The 18,073-nt window shown below is 38.1% G+C and overlaps 1 protein-coding gene across 1 annotated transcript in view; it reads right to left on the bottom strand.

The window, feature by feature from the left end:
• The window catches only part of RUNDC3B (RUN domain containing 3B), a 167,450-nt gene extending 151,139 nt beyond the window's left edge, over window positions 1–16,311 (bottom strand). Inside the window, exon 1 of the mRNA XM_035698462.2 lies at window positions 16,185–16,311. Coding sequence (XP_035554355.2) covers window positions 16,185–16,267 — 83 coding nt within the window. The 5' untranslated portion in view covers window positions 16,268–16,311. The remainder of the gene's footprint in view (window positions 1–16,184) is intronic.
• Between the last annotated feature and the right edge of the window lie 1,762 nt (window positions 16,312–18,073).

Below are 18,073 nucleotides of genomic sequence, written 5' to 3'. Positions count from 1 at the left end.
AGCAGAGTTTAATTTCTTTTGTAACTCCAAGCTTCTACACAGAAGTGTTTTATTATATTCTGATGATAGGATGATGTAGGAGGGGTCTGCAATCAGCTCTGAACTATGAACCTTCCAAACTGAGTGGCCAGGGCTCGCCTCCGGGACAAGACCCCCACATCAAAGGAAACCACTGGGATTAGAATCAAAACTGCACAGGACTGGTGCTTTCGACTGACAGCTGGCTCACAAAAACAGGTACTGCAGACAAGTGCCAATGACCCTGCCTCCTACCAGCTTCAGGCAACCAGGCTGGTTCTCTCTTGCTCTGGGATATTACTTTCTTGGCCTATCTGGACACAGTTCTGCAGCTCAACACTTGTCACTTTTTCACAGTTTTGTATTCACCGTCCAGGGTTCATCATAATTTCAATTAGTCCTAGGTCTGCCCTCTGGAGTTATAAAGAAGTCTCCTCCCTCTTTCATATGATGGGTTTCAAATATTTGGCAACAGCCACCACAGACTATCTAAAAGAATCTCTCAGGCCAAACATCTCTAGTTTCTTCAAAATCTCCTTCTGGAATATGGCTTCCAGTACCCTCAGTCCTGGCCCCCTGCCCCTAGGCTTATTGCATTTCTATTCGTGGAAGAAAGAAATGAAGAAAGAAAAGAAAAAGAAAAAAAAAAAGCCAATCCTGGATTCAAAAAGCTTATATTCAAATTCTGGAAGCTCCATCTCCTGGCTAGTCTACCATCCTCCTCTGGGCCTCAGTTTTCTCATCTGTAGTATGGGGATAATGTTACATTATAGATTTATATTGAAGATAAGTGAGATAATAAATGTAGCCACTTTGAGAACTCTAGAGCATGGACAAAGTATACATCAATGTTTGGGCACAATTTCTCAAAGTTGTAGTATCGCTGGTACCCCAACTTGCATTTCTAGAAAGAGATCATTCGAGATGTGATCTGTTGTAAAGAGGATGTGGTGGGGCCATCTTCTCACTTATTCTAGTCTCTAGGTTATTCTTAATACAGTTCAAGTTTCATGAACTGGGTGGACATATCACATTGTTGGTACTCATTGAGCTGGCAGTAAGCTAAGTAAGAGCCACTCCACTGACTCTAGGTTTCTTAATTGTCTCAGACAAGGTCATAACAATGTTACACAGAACTTTGATGAAGAGAGCTGCTCCCCAAATAGAGGATCTCTTGTGCTAAATTAGACCAGTCTGGCATTCTTTCCCCAACTTAACCCTAGGAAATTTTTTTCTCGGGAGGGGATGTACAGAAATTTCTGCACCTTTCTCATTTGAAAAGATTTTTAAAAGATTCACGAGGCAGGTTTCTCCATAAACAAAACAAAAGAAAAATGAAAGACTGAGAAAACATACTTGAAAACGAACATTTCCTTTATATACACAGTACTCCCACAGATCAGTAAGCACTGTTTCAGTGGCACGAGGAAGGTGGAAACCAAACAAAGCAAAGCAGGAGAGAACGGGGTGGGGGTGGGGGGGAGTGGCATAGGGGGATATTAAATAGAGGGATGTTGGTATTTTAACCCTATTGTTGTGTTGTTGCTTTTCACTAAAGTGACTTGAGTACATTTTAAAGCTGACAGAATGAATCCACTAGGAAAGAAAGGTTAGTAAAACAAGAGAGCGAAAAAGTGATCAGAAAAGAGAATGCAAAAAAGCAATGGGATCCAAGGCACAGACGGATAGACTGAGCTTTGGTTAAAGGCACCAATTCCAGTTGTCACCACAGGAAAGAATGAGAATGTTGGTGCTGATGTAAATAGTTTTGAACTTTTCTTGTTAGAAAGTCCAGGAAGTTCCCACCTGACAACTTCTACATTATCTGCAAAATGAAAGACATCACCAGTTGAAAAATTGCAAAAGTCCTTCTAATTGTGAGTAGTAGAATAAGTTGGCTAATGATATTTAAGACTCCTGGTCAGTGTTTGAGGACCCATTTGAGTGTGATGATGGTGAACTCACATTGAGTCATGTGATTTTCTTTGGTATTGTTGTTGTCTTAGACATCTTAGGCTGCCATAATGAAATACCATAGTCTTGGTGGCTTTAAATGGTAGAGATTTATTTTCTCAGAGTTCCAGGCTGGGAAGTCCAAAATCACAGGGCCAGCCAATTTAGTTCCTGGTGAGAACTCTCTTTCTGGCTTGTAGATGGCTTCCTTTGTATTCACATGATCTCTTCTTTGTGTGCAAAGGATGGGGTTCGGGGTGGAAGAGAGAGAGCAAACTCTCTTGTGTCTTTTCTGGGAAGGGCACTAATCCCATCATCTGTGCATGCCCTAATGAGCTCATCTAACCCTAATTACTCCCCATAGGCTCCACCTCCAAATATTATCTCATTGAGGGTGAGGGCTTCAATGTATGGATTGGGGTTGGGGAGGAACACAAGCATTCAGTCCAGAACAGTTAGAATGCTGACATGCAGTTAATAAGGAAGATGTAGATTTCCAGAAAGACTGAGATTTTATGGGAGGGTAAAAGGAAAAGACAGATACATGGAAGTTTGTATTAACAAGACTATGACTCTAATGCTCTTTAAGTTGGATAAAGAGGGAAAGAAAAAAAGGAGGGAAGTGATAAGTTGAGGTAGAGAAGGACCAAAGGACTGGATGGTTTGTTGAGTTCAAAGAGCAAACTGGGTATGATTAAGGGAGCAAACTGGGAGAAGAGATTGGATATTGTGGTCAGAGAGTAGTAGGTTTAAACTGATAATTTTGGAATTATAGCACTTATGGGCGATGACAAAAATCTAAGGTTTGTAATCATGGTATTGTGTGGCAGTGAAGGAATGTATGGGTAGGTCTAATGATGAGAGTATGTAAAAAGATTCAGAAGTCAGAGGGTTGAATGGCTTTTTATGTTGTTATGAAGTCACCCAGGATTTAGAATACACCATTAGCAGTTGTGGTATCTTACCTCCAATAATTTAAGGGGAGTAAGTGGAAGATTAGTAGATGACAGTATTGTCAAATAGCCCAAACCTCAAGGACTGAGAGCAAATTTTGTTGGTTTGCTTGCTTTTTACAAGAGTGGAGTAATAATAGTCTAGGAGTGGCAGTAGAAACCAGGGAGGACCCTATTCTTCTGGCTCTAAGGTATGAAAGAAATGGAAATATTTCAAAACAAAACTAAACAAACTAAACAAAAATCTGTTTGAGAGTACAAGGGAAGCTGAGTCCTCAGGGGAAATCCAGGCTTCCTTTGAGGAAAGAGGGTGGAGAGACCAAAGAGCAAAAATTGAGAAGTCATCATGGAAGGTGTGGCAGACAAAGTCAACATCAAAGAAGTGCAAAATATTTTGGTACAAGAAGGTGTGGGGGCAGCCCGGGTGGCTCAGCGGTTTGGTGCAGCCTTCAGCCCAGGGCCTGATCCTGGAGACCCGGGATCGAGTCCCACGTCAGGCTCCCTGCATGGACCCTGCTTCTCCTTCTGCCTGTGTCTCTGCCTCTCTGTTTGTGTGTGTCTCAAATACATAAATAAATAAATAAAATCTTAAAAAAAAAAAAAGAAGAAGAAGGTGTGGATAGTGAGGCTGGAATCACAGGCTGTTTTGAAGAGTACTTTGACAGGCGTCACAAAAATTTTTTTTTAAAGACCTACTTTTTGGGGACACCTGGGTGGCTCAATGGTTGAGCAGCTGCCTTGGGCTCAGCTCGTGATCTCGGGGTCTCGAGATTGAGTCCCACATAGGGCTCTCTGGAGGGAGCCTGCATCTCCCTCTGCCTATGTCTCTGCCTCTCTCTGTATATCTCTCATGAATAAATAAAATAAAAATCTTATTTTAAAAAAAACTTACTTTTTGGGTTAATGGATGATCAAAACAAGTTAAGTTTGTTTTTATAGTTTCCTTAAGGAGGGAAACATGGACCCTTAATTCAGATGGCTTTTTCTTCCTTTCCTTACCTTTCCTTTCCTTTCCTCTCCTTTTCTCTCCTCTCCTCCCCTTTCTTTTCCTTCCTCCCTCCCTTCCCTCTTCCTCTTTCTTTCTCTCTTTCTTTCTTTCTTTCTTTCTTTCTTTCTTTCTTTCTTTCTTTCTTTCTTTCTTTCAGATTTTATTTATTTATTCATGAGAGAAAGAGAGAGAGAGAGGCAGAGACACAGGCAGAGGGAGAAGCAGGCTCTATGGAGGGAGCCCAACACAGGACTCGATCCCAGGTCTCCAGGATCATGCCCTGGGCTGAAGGCGATGCTAAACCACTGAGCTACCTGGGCTGCCCTCTTTCTTTCTTTCTTTCTTTCTTTCTTTCTTTCTTTCTTTCTTTCTTTCTTTCTTTCTTTCTTCTCTTTCTTTTTCTTCTTTCTTTCCTTCCTTCCTTCCTTCCTTCCTTCCTTCCTTCCTTCCTTCCTTCCTTCCTTCCTTCCTTCCTTTCCTTCTTTCTTTTAAATCTTGGAGAGGGTTGTTAACAAATGGAAAGTTACAGACTCCAGACATTGCTTGGATTATATCAATTAATCTTTAGAACCATTCTCTGAAGTAAGCATTGTTATAGTCTCCCATTTACAAACAAGGAAACAAAGACTTAGAGAGGTTAAGAAACTTGCAGAAAGTCACACAGTAAGTCACAGAGCCAAGATTAATATCTTGATCTATTAAATGCAAAATGGATCTGTTAGATCCATGTTTTTTCATTTCACCATCCTTTTTTTTTTAATTGTAGTATAGTTCACACAGAAAGTTACATTAGTTTCAGGATGCAACACAGTGATTTGACAAGTTTATATATTATGCTATGCTCACCACAAGTGTAGCTGCTGCCTATCACCAGGCAACCCTGTTGCAATATCTTTGACTTACTCCCTATGCTGTGCCTTTCATCCCTGTGACTTACCCATTCCATAACTGGACACCTGTATCTCCCACTCCCATTCACCCATTTTTCCCATCTCCCCTTTTCTCCTCTGGCAACCATCAGTTTGTTTTTTATATTTATGCAGGTATTTCTGCTTTTGTTCACATATAAGTAAAATTTATGGTATTTGTCTTTCTCTGTCTGACTTGTTTCACTTAGCATAATACTTTCTAGGTCTTCCACAAATGCCAAGATCTCATTCTTTCTCATGGGTAATATTCCATAATATCCATGAGATATATATAGATATATAGATATCTATATATATCTCACATCTTTTTTATCCATTCATCTATCAATGGACACATGAGTTCCTTCCATATCTTAGCTACTAAAAATAATACTGCAGTAAACATGAGGGTGCATGTATCTTTTTGAATTACTGTTTTCATTTTCTTTCGGTAAATACCTGGTAGTGGATCACTAAAGCATGTGGTATTTCAGTTTCTAATTTCTTGAGGAACCTCCATGCTGTTTTTATCAGATCCGTTCTTTTTCCTAGCATATTCCGCTACCTTTTTAAGTAGCTCCAGGTGAGGCTTAAACACAAAACCTCTGCTTTGCACACATCATGCTTAAGATCAGGAGTTCTATACGGTGACCAATTGTACCACTCATGGAATGTGGAGTCTCCAAAGTTGAAAGCACCAGAGCTCAAGCTTCCATAATGCTTTATAAGAAAAGTGGGATTAATTTCTTCATTGGAGCTAGCAAGAAAGTCACCTGATCAATTTAGGGAGGGTAGCAGTGTTTTCATCTCTCTCCTCCATCTCACTCTTCTCTTTGCACTAGAGCCTCAGCCTCATGTAGAACCACATTGAATCATTTTTCCCCAGAGGGAACTGTTGTCAGCATTCTCCAACACATTATTTTCAGTTTTTACCCACTCCTCTCCTCTTTGTGTTTCTAATAAGTATCATCAGCATTTTTCTACGTCACCTTAATGACAATAAAACTCTCTACAGTACCATAATAACAAGATAATATTCCATGGTGTACTTGTATCATAATTTATTCAATCAATCCCACATTGTTGAACTTCCAACATTTTTCCAATTATGTGATTATACATAGCATTACTACCGTAATATCCACATATCCATGATTACTGCTTTAAGGGAAATTGTCGCATACACTTTTTGACTCAGAAAGTATTGTTGAGTCAAACAATATGAAAAATTTTAATGAATACAAATTAAACTTTTCTCTAGAGATGTCTTACCAATTTACATTCCTACTAACAGCAGCACATAAGAGCATTTTTTTACAGCCTTTTCACTCTGGGAGCTATCATTCTTCTTGCTGTCTTTTTTTGTTTAATAAAATAAGAAAAGAGCATTATCGTATTTATATTTTAATTTTGTATTAGTAATGAAATTGCACATTTATGTCATATGCTTATTGGCCAGCTATATTTTGTCTTTGGGTTTTGCCTATTTGAGCACTTTGCCTGTATTTTCTAAAAGAGTATTAGTCTTTTTTATAACAGCCTATTATTATATTGATCTGCTATACATATAACAACTACTTTTTCTTGTTTGTGGTTGCCTCTTTTATAGTGCCCATTCAGTTATTATATAGAGAGACGTTGAAATGTTTTATATAAATGAACTTCATCAATCTTTTCCTTCATTGGCTTTTCCTTTGGTCATTTTATTTTTTTATTTTTTTAAATTTTTATTTATTTGTGATAGTCACAGAGAGAGAGGGTGAATGAGGCAGAGACACAGGCAGAGGGAGAAGCAGGCTCCATGCACCGGGAGCCCGACGTGGGATTCGATCCCGGGTCTCCAGGATCGCGCCCTGGGCCAAAGGCAGGCGCCAAACCGCTGCGCCACCCAGGGATCCCTCCTTTGGTCATTTTAGAAAGGCCTTTGCCACTCCCAAGACTATACAGAGATTTCATGGTTGCTTGTTTATATCAGAAATAGTTCATGTAGGGGTGCCTGGGTGGCTCAGTTGGTTAAGCATCTGCCTTTGGCTCAGGTCATGGCTCAGGGTCCAGGGATCCAGCCCCGAGGTAGGCTCCCTGCTCACATGGAAACTGCTTCTCCCTCTCCTCCCTGTTCCTGCTTTCTCTCCCTATTTCTATCTCTCAAATAAATAAATAAAATCTTTTAAAAAAGAAAAAAATAAATCTCATTAATCTCATTTTTAAAAGCATATTTCTGTAAAATTTATATGCACTATAGCTCCAGGAGGACAGATATCATGTTCCTTATGTTTAGCACCTGGTATATCTTTCTTACTATTCAATGAATATTTTTTCAATTAAGAAAAAAGATTATCTATATATATGGGCTACATGAAGATATGATTAGCCATTTGTCCAATTCTACTTATTAAATGATCCATCTTTTATGGATCTTTTACTACTACTTAAAATATCCATCTTTTCCCTACTGATTTGAGATATTAAATTTATCATGTAATAAGCTTTAAATTTGGACTTGCGATAAAGTTTTATGTTCTTGATAATAAATCCACAGAGACAATTAACATAAATATTTCACAGTAATTTTTTTCAAGATATCTCTCCAGGCATACAATAGTGATATATGTACTTAATTTTACCCAGATGGGCTCATGCAACATACAGTTGATGTATATTTTCACCGTCTATCACTATTTGTGCTTGTTTATAATGTTTTCTTTCTTTCAAATATTGCGTATTTTTTGCAGCCAAATATACATATTTTCATTTTTATGGTTTTTGAGTTTTCATGCTTAGAGAAGCTTGTTATGCTTAGATTATAAAAATGTTTACATATCTTTCTGTGGTTTATTTATTTTTCTTTTTTTTTTGCATTTGTATATTTGATACTTACAGAATTTATCTTGGTGTAGGAATCAATTGGTGTAAAAGTCTAACTTTTCCAAATGGCCAATAGTTATCCAATAGTGGTATTAAATAATGCATTATTTTCCATTGATATGAAATGCTACCTTCATTAGGTACTAAATATTTGTATATATTTGAGTCCATTTCTGGGTGGGTTTTCTATTCTGATCCATTGATTTATCATTTGTGAGTTAGTGGTACCAAACTGAATAAGTACTGAAGCTTTATAATTCTTCTAAATATATAGTAGGGCTAGTATCTCATAATTATTTCATTCAGAATATTCTTCAGTAATTCTGGAATGCCTCTTCTTTCATATAAACATTAGACTCAATTGTGACACATTTTCTCCTGCAAAAAGCCTATAGAAATTCTGATTAGAACTGCATTACATTTCTAGATTAGGTAAACAAAAAAATGAACAACTTTATGATATTTACATTGTTCTAAGACCTATGGTATGTCTTTATTTCCTTGAATATTCTTTTGTTTCAGTTGGTGTAGTTTTGTAGTTTTTGCCATAGAGCTCTAGATTGATATTATGATATTTTTCTTCCATTATATATCTGAATAGGTATAATTTTTACATAGGGAAACTATTCATTTTTGCACAATACCTTTCTAAGTGTGTTTGTTGCTTTTAATAAGCTTTTAGTTGATTCTTTTAGTTTTCCAGGTAAACAATTATATATTTGAGTTTATTCATGTAGCACTCATAATATTGACAGGCGCTTATTAGGTGTACAATAAGCATTACATGGAATTATTATGATTCTTATTATTTATCTTAGTAAGTTATCAGAAAGACTAAATTGTCCATGATGAAGTAAGCAGGTTTACATTTTTGGATCTTGGAAAAGTAATTCTAAATTTTTTCTGTAAGTATAAACATGCAAATATAGCCAAGAATATCTGGTAAAAGAAAAGTAACAGAAGACTTGCTTTATGAGATATTAAAATATGTTGTAATGTATATAAAAACATATTATAAAATAGCAAGACATTAGCTCAAAACAATAAAGATTAATAGTGAGGTTAGTGCAGTAACACAGAAATCCCTTTAATATCAAGAATTTATTTTCGTAGGTAAGAATATGTGAATACCAATTTTATAAATTCTACAAAATAATATTCTATAAGTTATCTGAGGAAACATATTCAAATGTAAGCTCTTAAAAAATTAACTTGGGGATATTTTGGCAAAGCTAAACATCAGTAAGAAATGGGTTACTCACAAAGTTCTAAATAGTATTTTGGCCATGATGTCAAGGGTATCAAAAAGAATATTGCTTTGGGGCATCTGGGTGGCTCCGTGGTTGAGCATCTGCCTTTGGCTCAGGTCATGATCCCAGTGTCCTGGGATGGAGTTCCACATCCAGGTCCCCATGGGGAGCCTTCTTCCTCCTCTGCCTGTGTCTCTCTGCCTCTCTCTCTGTGTCTCTCATGAATGGATAAATAAAATCTCTAAAAAAAAAAAAGAATATCGCTTTAATCCTTCCTGCAGAGATACTAAATGAGACTTTTTCCCCTTAAACAATTTTCAAGAAAATTCTCCCTGAGAGATCTATAAAGTCAAGAGAATTAAAACACACTTTAGTGCCAGTTTGCTATACCCACAACTCAATTTTGCTTATGCATACTTTAAAAATGTTAAAATAACAATGATAATAATGATTGCCCCCCTAAATTTTCAGGGTCAATTTAATCATATATATTTATATATTTATTCATATGTATACTAATTTATGATGACTAAAGTCTTCATATGGTGTTTAAAAAATGCATCTTTCAACTAGTAAAGCTAGTGAAGTAGATTTATCTATGCCATCCAATGAATATAAGTAAAGAAAAGAAGAATGTTATGGTCATTATTGGAGTTTTTACCAAACTTATGTTTAATTTATTGTGGTTCATATAATTGATAATGAGGTTAATATCCTCTCAGATATTGGTTGGCAGAGTTTGGAAGCCAACACTTGGTGGTTATATTAATTTTCTATTGTTATATAATTACCACAAATACAGGGACTTAAAAATACCCATTTACTAATTCACTGTTCTATAGGTGGCTGAGTTCTCTGCTCAGAGTCTCAAAAGGCTGAAATTAAGGTGTGAGCTAAACTATGTTCTTATCTGGAGGCCATGGGTGGAATTTACCTATGAATTCATTCAGGTTGTTGGTAGAATCCAGTTCCTTGCTGTTGTAGGAGTAAGGTCCCTATTTTCTTGCTGGCTGTTGGTTGGGGGTATTCTCAACTATCAAAAATAACTTTCTAATCCTTTACATACCCCTTTCTCCATCTTCAAATCAGCAACAATGTGCCAAAACCCTCCCATGCTTTGAAACTCCCATTTTCTCTTCTGTTACCAGCCCGAGAAAACTCTGCTTCTAAAGGGCTCATGTTGGGGCACATGGGTGGCTCAGTGGGATGAGTGGGTCTGGCTCTTGGTTTCAGCTCAGGTCATGATCTAAACAGTCATGATCTCATGGGTTATGGGATGGAGCCCCACTATGGAGCCCCGCATGGAGCCCTGCATGGAACCCCGCATCAGGCTCCATGCTCAGCAGAAGGTCTGCTTAAAGATTCTCTCCCTCTGCACCTCCCTCAACTCATATTCTCTCTCTCTCTCTCTCTCTCTCAAATAAATGTTTAAAAAAATAAAAAATAGGAGGATCTGGGTGGCCCAGTCAGTTAAGCATCTGACTCTTGATTTTGCCTCAGGTCATGATTTCAGGGTCCTGAGATTGAGCCCTGTGTCCATGCTCAGCAGGGAATCTGCTGGAGATTCTCATCCCTCTCTCTCTGCCTTTCTTTCCCCCTACTCTTTCTGTGTCTCTCAAATAAATACATCTTTTTAAAAAATAAAATAAATAAACGAATAAGGAGCTTGTGTGATTTGGTTTAGCCCACCTAGCTTATTTCCCTATCCATGGTCAAATGATTAGTAACTTTAATTATATCTGCGAAATCCCTTTTGCCATGGAAAATAATGTAATCATATGTGTAAAGGCAGGGAGCTGAGATCATAAGGACCATTTTAGGTCTTTGTCTACTGCAGTGGTGAAAGAAACAATGCATTCCTTAAAGTCATTTATTTTGCTAAATGTTTGTTAACTTGGTGGTGTTGTCCTCCCCACTCCAAATCATTTCTATTGATATTCTTATAGGAATTTCGATACAGCTAACTTCAAAGAGACCATCAACCCACTGGGGGTCTCCGAGGCTTTCCCAAGGCTTGAGAAAACAACATTTGTCATTTTTATTCATTCAATACATATATTTTCAGTTGCTGCATTATTCAAGATCTCCCGGAGAAACAGAACCAATACTATGTGTATGTATGTAAAAAGATAGATATGGAGTGCCTGGGTGGCTCAGTCAGTTTAGTATTGGACTCTTGGTTTCAGCTCAGTTCATGATCTCAGGGTCATGAGATGAGCCCTACAGTAGGCTCTGCACTCAGAGTTGAGTTTGCTTGAGATTCTTTCCCATTCTTTTCCCTCCTCTTCTGCTCCTCCCCACTCGCCCCGCCCCCACTCTCTCTCTCTAAAATAAATTTAAAACCTTAAAAAAAAGATAGATGTAAGATGAGATTCATTATAGCAAGGAGGTCATGCAATTTTGGAAGCCAAGAAATCCCAGGATCTGTCATAGGCATGCTAGAGAACCAGAAAAATTAGTGGTATGATTCAGTCCAAGTCGGAAGCCCTTGTAAGTCTGACTCCAAAGGCCCAAGAATCTAAGGGTTGATGGTGTAAGTCCTGTTCTGAGTCCAAAAGCCTGAGAATAGGAGACTGTGGATGCTTTTCTAATAGGTAATTCCCTCTTTCTTCCTTTTTATTCTGGTCAAGCCCTTAGCAGATTGGATGATGCTCACCCAATCAGTGAGTGTAATCTTCTTTATGCAGCCTACTGATCCAATGCTAATCTCTTCCACAGATATCCTTACAGACGACACATCCAGAAATAGCGTTTTAGAACCTATTAAGGCATCCCTGAGCCTATTAAAGCTGATGTGTGAAATTAATCATTAAAGTTGCCCTTTTTATGGCAGACACTGTGCTAGGCTGTGGAGGTACAAGCGAAATTCTTGGTTTCTTTGAGTTTAAAGTTTAGATGAAAGAGAAAAAGAGAGGTGTTAATACAAACCAATGAAATAAACACATATAAACTTATGCAAATTAATGGTAAATGTTCCAAAGGAGAGAAAAACCACATAAAAGCAAAAACAGGACTCCAAGAGGTACTATTCTCATAGAATGTAACATCAATAGTGCTCCCGGAATTGAATGCCTGCAGGCATATCAAGAAAAAAATTAATAATAGAGCTCAGGTGTGAAGGAAGAATTAGGAATTACCTAGGAAAAGGGGGTTATGGTGGGAGAAAGAATGCAGGCAAGACTAAGAGCATGTACTAATGACCTGTGGCTGGGGGAAATACTCTGTGCCTGAGGTTAATGTACCTGGAACTCCTAGTGAAAGGAGGTTTTGTTTTTTTTTAGGAGTGGATAAAGTGCATTTATTTTCTTTTATATGTGTTTTTCTTTAAAAAAAAAAAAAATGGAAAAAAAGCCTCCTCCTTTCCAGCACCCAATGTCCACTGGGTTTGGAGGTGTGGAGCCAGGCCCTAGGAAAAGGTGTGGAAGTAGAAGGCAACAGCATTGGCAGTGTAGGTCATGGGGAGGGGGTGCCCAATGTGCCTGGCCCCAAGGCTGACCCCACCCAGGGCAGACAAGTGTCTACAGCTTCATCAGAGTGAAGCTGGAGAAGGAGTTCTGGGCCTGGATCTCTCAGCCCTGGGTCAATGCCAGAAGGAAACTTTCCCTCAGCGACTCCCAGCTCTTCCACACAGAGCCCACACACAGGATGGGGAGGCCCAGCTCCCCCTGGAGAGGGTATTATTGGACATAAGACCAGAAAGGAAGATAAGATTTGCTTTACACAGAGCCTCATGTTATGCATTTTGATCTTTATCTTAAGAGCACCAAGAAGTCCTGGAACTGTAGCAAAAGTCTGACAAGACCATATTTGAGTTCTGAAATGCTCACTTGGGCTGCCATGTAGAGAATGGTTGAAAGCAGCAAGTAAAAAGTGCTACTGCATTATGATTTGACAGCACTCAGAATGCAAGTCTTCATTAGAGTTTCCCTAATAACTTAAGGTTATAGGCTTTGTGATTGAAAATTCTATTTCTCCCTTTAAAGCCTTAGTAGGAAAAAAAAATAAAGCCTTAGTAGGTCCTAATAACAGGTACTCATGTCATGCAATCTCATATACTGGGCCAAGCTGTACTTTGTAGGAGAAGAAGATAATAATACCCAAACACAAAGATCTCCACTGCTTTTGCAGTAATATACCTGCAGTGTTGCCTCAGATGGAAGGCTACATGTTGTTATTCTTCAGAGTTTTCTAAGCATCAACACAATGTATGAGATTGTTGTTGGAAAACCCCTTCTTTATAACATATGGGAATTTCCACTTGACATATGCCTCATCAAGGTTTGGTTGTTTGGGTCATTATCATCTTCTATTCAAAGAAAAATTAGAGAACAGACAAAAGCATGTTAATTTCTTGAGCAAAATGAATAACTTTTTTCTTCTTTTTAAAAATTTTTATCTTTTATTTTTAAAGATTATTTACTTATTTATTTGACACACAGAGAGAGAATACAAGCAAGAAAAGTGGGAGAGGGAGAAGTAGACTCCCCACTTGAGCAGGGAGCCCCAGGTGAGGCTCCATGCAAGGCTTGATCCCAGGACACTGGGATCATAATCTGAGCCAAAGGCAGACACTTAACCAACTCACCCACCCAGGCACCCCCCTTTAAAAAAAAAAAAAAACAATTTCCTTTAGACTCCATTGTTAGGTGGGCAACCCTTCCCTTGAAGGCTATATATATTAGACCATTTGTCACTTTACATTCTGTCAGGAAGTTCAGAACCAATCATCAGTCTGAGGTATAGTAACCATGTAGATCACAGATTAAATGTTTGTGTCTTTTTATTGACTCACAGGCTGTACTCCATTGCTTTCTGATTTTCTACTTGTAGTTTTATGACAGACATGCTATGCCCATCCTGCTCTGATTCATAGGGAAAATCCAAACTGGTTCTAACCTGTGCTTAGGTATGGAGTGAGACTTTCTCCTGCCCACAGCCCCACACAGATGTCTATGCCCTCACCCTCAACAATCATATGATAGAAGTTTGTTCAGGGGAAATGGGTCTGCTAGGGTGGGATGGAGGGAGGAGGAAGCCGAGCAGGTCCTTTGGTGGATGATGTCTGGTAGGTGGAGGTCCTCCTGAGAGACCATCCATTTCAATTCAGTCCCTTGATCCTCAGGATGTCTAGTCTTTTCCCTAACCCATCCCTACCCACCCTCAAGGATGCTGGCTCACTCATTCTTTCCTCTTTATTTTTTATTTTATTTTAACTAATGAATATTTTTTAAAGGCAATGCCTGAGTGTAGAATTGTCCTGGTTATGCTTCACAACCCCCTACTTAATGGAAATTTAGCAATCAGACCAGTGTCTTAAACCATTTCACAAAACCCCAGGCCAGCAGATCTCGATAATCTTATTTTACTAATTTTGTGATTTTCAGTTTGCAGGGTTGGACAGAACACTAATTGATAGTTAGGATGGACTAAATAGACCTTATAACATAAATCAACCCATACCTCATTCCCATGAGTTTGCACCCTGCTCTCCCTTGTCACATATACACATTCTCTACCTGTATTAGTGAGGATTACCCAGAGAAACAGAACCAATAGTGTGTGTGTGTGTGTGTGTGTATGCTCTTATATATACATATGTATTGTATTTTATGTATATATGTACTATTGTGTTATATGTATATATAACACTACATGTAAATGTTTATAATACTATATAATCTCTATGTTATATATAAAATATTAAGTATATATAGTATATATACTATGGGAGCCACTTTCCAACCCAAAAACAGGGGAATATGAGATGAGAAGTCCCAGTTCAGAAGTGAGGCAGGAAAAAGAAAAGAGATGAATTCTTTTCTCCACCTTTTGTTCTCCTCAAGCCCTCTGTGGCTTAGATGATGCCCACTGATGTTGGGGAGTGAAATCTACTTTACTGAATCCATCAATTCAAGGGCTAATCTCATCCAAACATTTTCACTAGCAAACTCAGAAGTAATGTTAATCTGGGCACCCTATAGCCAGTCAAATTGATACAAAATTAACCATCACTCTACCAATCCTCCTTAACAATGTATGCAAAATTTCTTGTTAACTCTCAAAGGATACAGTGATTATGGATTACTGAGCTGTTTTCAGACAAATTCTATCTTCGCTAACCATGAAGCTGTGCAATAGCTCTTGGCTCTGTCCTTCATGAACTCTATATCACCTTGGGGAAATTACATTTCTATGTCCTTCAGTTTTCTGATCTCTGAAGTTTGTATAACAATGACAGTACCTATTACACAGGGTTTGAAGGAGATTAAATGAAATACAAATGAAGCTCTTAAAACTGGGTGTATAGAAAATGTTTAACAAGTGTTAGCTATTAGCTATTATTTTTAATTGTTCTTCCTGAAAGAAGCAGCAGAACCTTAAGTCTGAATTTAGCTAGTATCTTCCAAAATTGTACTATGTGGCTTGACAAGGGCGTTGTGAATTTGACCTTAGTGCTGTTTTCTTTCTTATTTTTCCTTCAAACAAAAGAAATTGTGCCAGTTCCAGATTGGACTGAAAATCTATCCTTCCTTGTCAGACATTTCCTCCTCTTCGTAGTTTTATAAAGTATATTCTCTAATTTTCCAGGTTTGCTAATCGGGTATTCTAAATCATCTTTGTCCTTCTCTTCTATACACTCATGCTGTACAAGACTTCCAAGAACTAACAACCCAGAAGTCACAATAGTTCAGTAACAGCTCAGGATATGCTGACAGTTAAGATACTCATTATTCCAAGTAATAGAAGATATCACTGTATGATGTAAATAGCAGTCAGGTACATAAGTTTATAGGGCAGATGCTTCTTATTACTTTATCCCATCACTACAACATCAAAGTTTATGTTAAAATCTACTCTCCTTACAACATGTTATACTTACTTGAAGCAATAGCTGTAGAGATATAAATCATGCCTTCCATTTATTTACTATGAACATACTTAATAATGAGGCCAAGCACAAGGTGAATTGTTAGGCTCTCTCTCCGTGATCTCTTTGGTATTCTGAGGATCCATCATCCCCACCAGTCAAGGAGATTTTGTAGATCTCCTTGTGATTTCTTTCTGTGATTTGTATTGAAAAATCATTTTCCCCAACATAAAATTAGATTAAATGTACTTTCCCCAATTTATAAACCTTGGAAATTCTGATACAACCACTTGCCTTTCTTCTCCTTCCTCCTTTGATCACTTCTACAATCTCTTTGGCAGTACTTTCAACATATATCAAAATCTGAACATTTCTCATTACCTCCGTTGCTGCTCCTCTGGGATCACTTGGGTTACCCATAGCTTCCCAGTCAGCTTCCTGTTTCTGCCCTGGGCCTCCAACATTCTTGTTTCAATTTAGCAACCAGTGATGATTACGTTAGTCCTCTGCTCCAAACTCTGATGATTCTCTCTCTCACTCCAAGGATCTAATTATAGGTCGCTGTTAATTCTATGACATGGTATCCTCCTGCTAATGCCCCTTGGTCACTCTGTTCTGGCCACACTGGCTTCCTGCTGCTCCTGGAGCATTCTGGGCATGCCCTGGGGCTTTGGGCCTTTATAATGCTGTACCCTGGATAAGAACAGGGCCCATTGTCTTTCTTCCTTCAGTCACTTACTCAGCAAGGAGTTCCCTATACCCTATTTGAATTACAAATCCCTTTCTGCTGAATTCCCTATATTTTTCCCACTGCTTTGTTTGTCTCTGTAGGGCCTATCACCATCTTAATACTATATATTCTCCACTCATATATTTGTTCCTTTTCTATCTCTTCTCACTATGCCATGAAATTTCATCACTGCAAAAATTTTCATGTTCTGTTCACTGATGTAGAACAGAATTTGACATTTGATAGTTGTTCAAATGTGACTTTTTGAATCAATGAGACCAGCCTCAGCTTTCTTTTCCTACTTTATCTCCTTTTTTTTCATTCACTCATCATTTATTGAGCACTTGTATTCTAGGTCTTATGCTGGCCTTACAAAAATTAATAAGACAGTTTCTTCCCTCAAAAGTGCTCACAGACTGGTAGATGACAGAAACACATGAACCAGTCATTACAACCTACCAATGAATACTCTCATAATAAAACCTCATACAATACATATTGGAACATCAAAGGGGGCATGATTCATTTTACTTGGGTGCCAGAGGTAGGAAAGAAAGAATTGCTGAGTAGGTGACAGAAGTACTTAACTGATTGGACTTTAGGAGGAAGAACGTTCCAAGCAGAGGGCAGCATAGGCAAAGTCTGGGGCAGCGAAGAACATGCAAATATTGGGGCTACAGTTGGTAAGGTAAGTCCGGAGTAGAGGGTCAAGAGAGAAGCCAGAATTCGGAAGCTCTTGTTGGCAAAGGAGCTTGGACTGTGATAGGTAGGCAGTTGAGAGTCATTGAAATGTTTTAGTCAGAAAAGTGTTGGGTCAGATTTGTTTTTCTATTAATGTTAAAAAGGTCACTCTGGTGCATATGGAATTTGAATGGAAGAGAGTGAGACCAGGGGCAGGGAGCAGGTGGATTATTTTAGGGTAACTCCTCATTTTTGCCTTCTTCATTTCTAGGCTTCTCGTTAACTCCATGGAGTGAACACACAGCCCAACCTTATTCATTCATTAAATCAGATGAAGCCCCTATTCTTGGCACAGGCTTTGAGGGATAATAGCAGTGGACAAGATACATTAATGAATCCTTAATGAATTTACAGAGTAGCAGGAGAGACAGGAAACAAGTCAATAACAAAAATAAAAGGTGAGACCAATAGTATAATTGTTGTAAATACCTAAACTGACTTTTAACAGATTTCAGTTTGCTTTATTTTAGATTGCAACATTCTTCTTACTTAATAAAATTCACCTTGAGAAATATCATTATTTCATTTGATGCTTTGCAATGCAAGGTCATGCATGAACTTTGAAATGCTATAAACTAGAAATGTTGTAAGCTACAGTACATAAATATTAGTCAAGTTTTCTTATTTCATCACATGGTAAGTTTATTTTTTGGTTTGGAAGGCTTTATAAAGTAAAAAAATATTTTTAAAATAGATTTTATTTATTTGAAAGAGAGAGAGAGCACAAGCAGAGGGAGCAGAAGAGGGAGAGGGTGAAGGAGAAGCAGGCTCCTGCTGAGCAGGGAGCCCTATGTGGGGT

The sequence above is a fragment of the Canis lupus genome, chromosome 14 (assembly GCF_003254725.2).
Source record: "Canis lupus dingo isolate Sandy chromosome 14, ASM325472v2, whole genome shotgun sequence".
In the NCBI taxonomy this organism is placed as follows: domain Eukaryota; kingdom Metazoa; phylum Chordata; class Mammalia; order Carnivora; family Canidae; genus Canis; species Canis lupus.
This window is presented reverse-complemented; position numbering and strand designations above follow the sequence as displayed.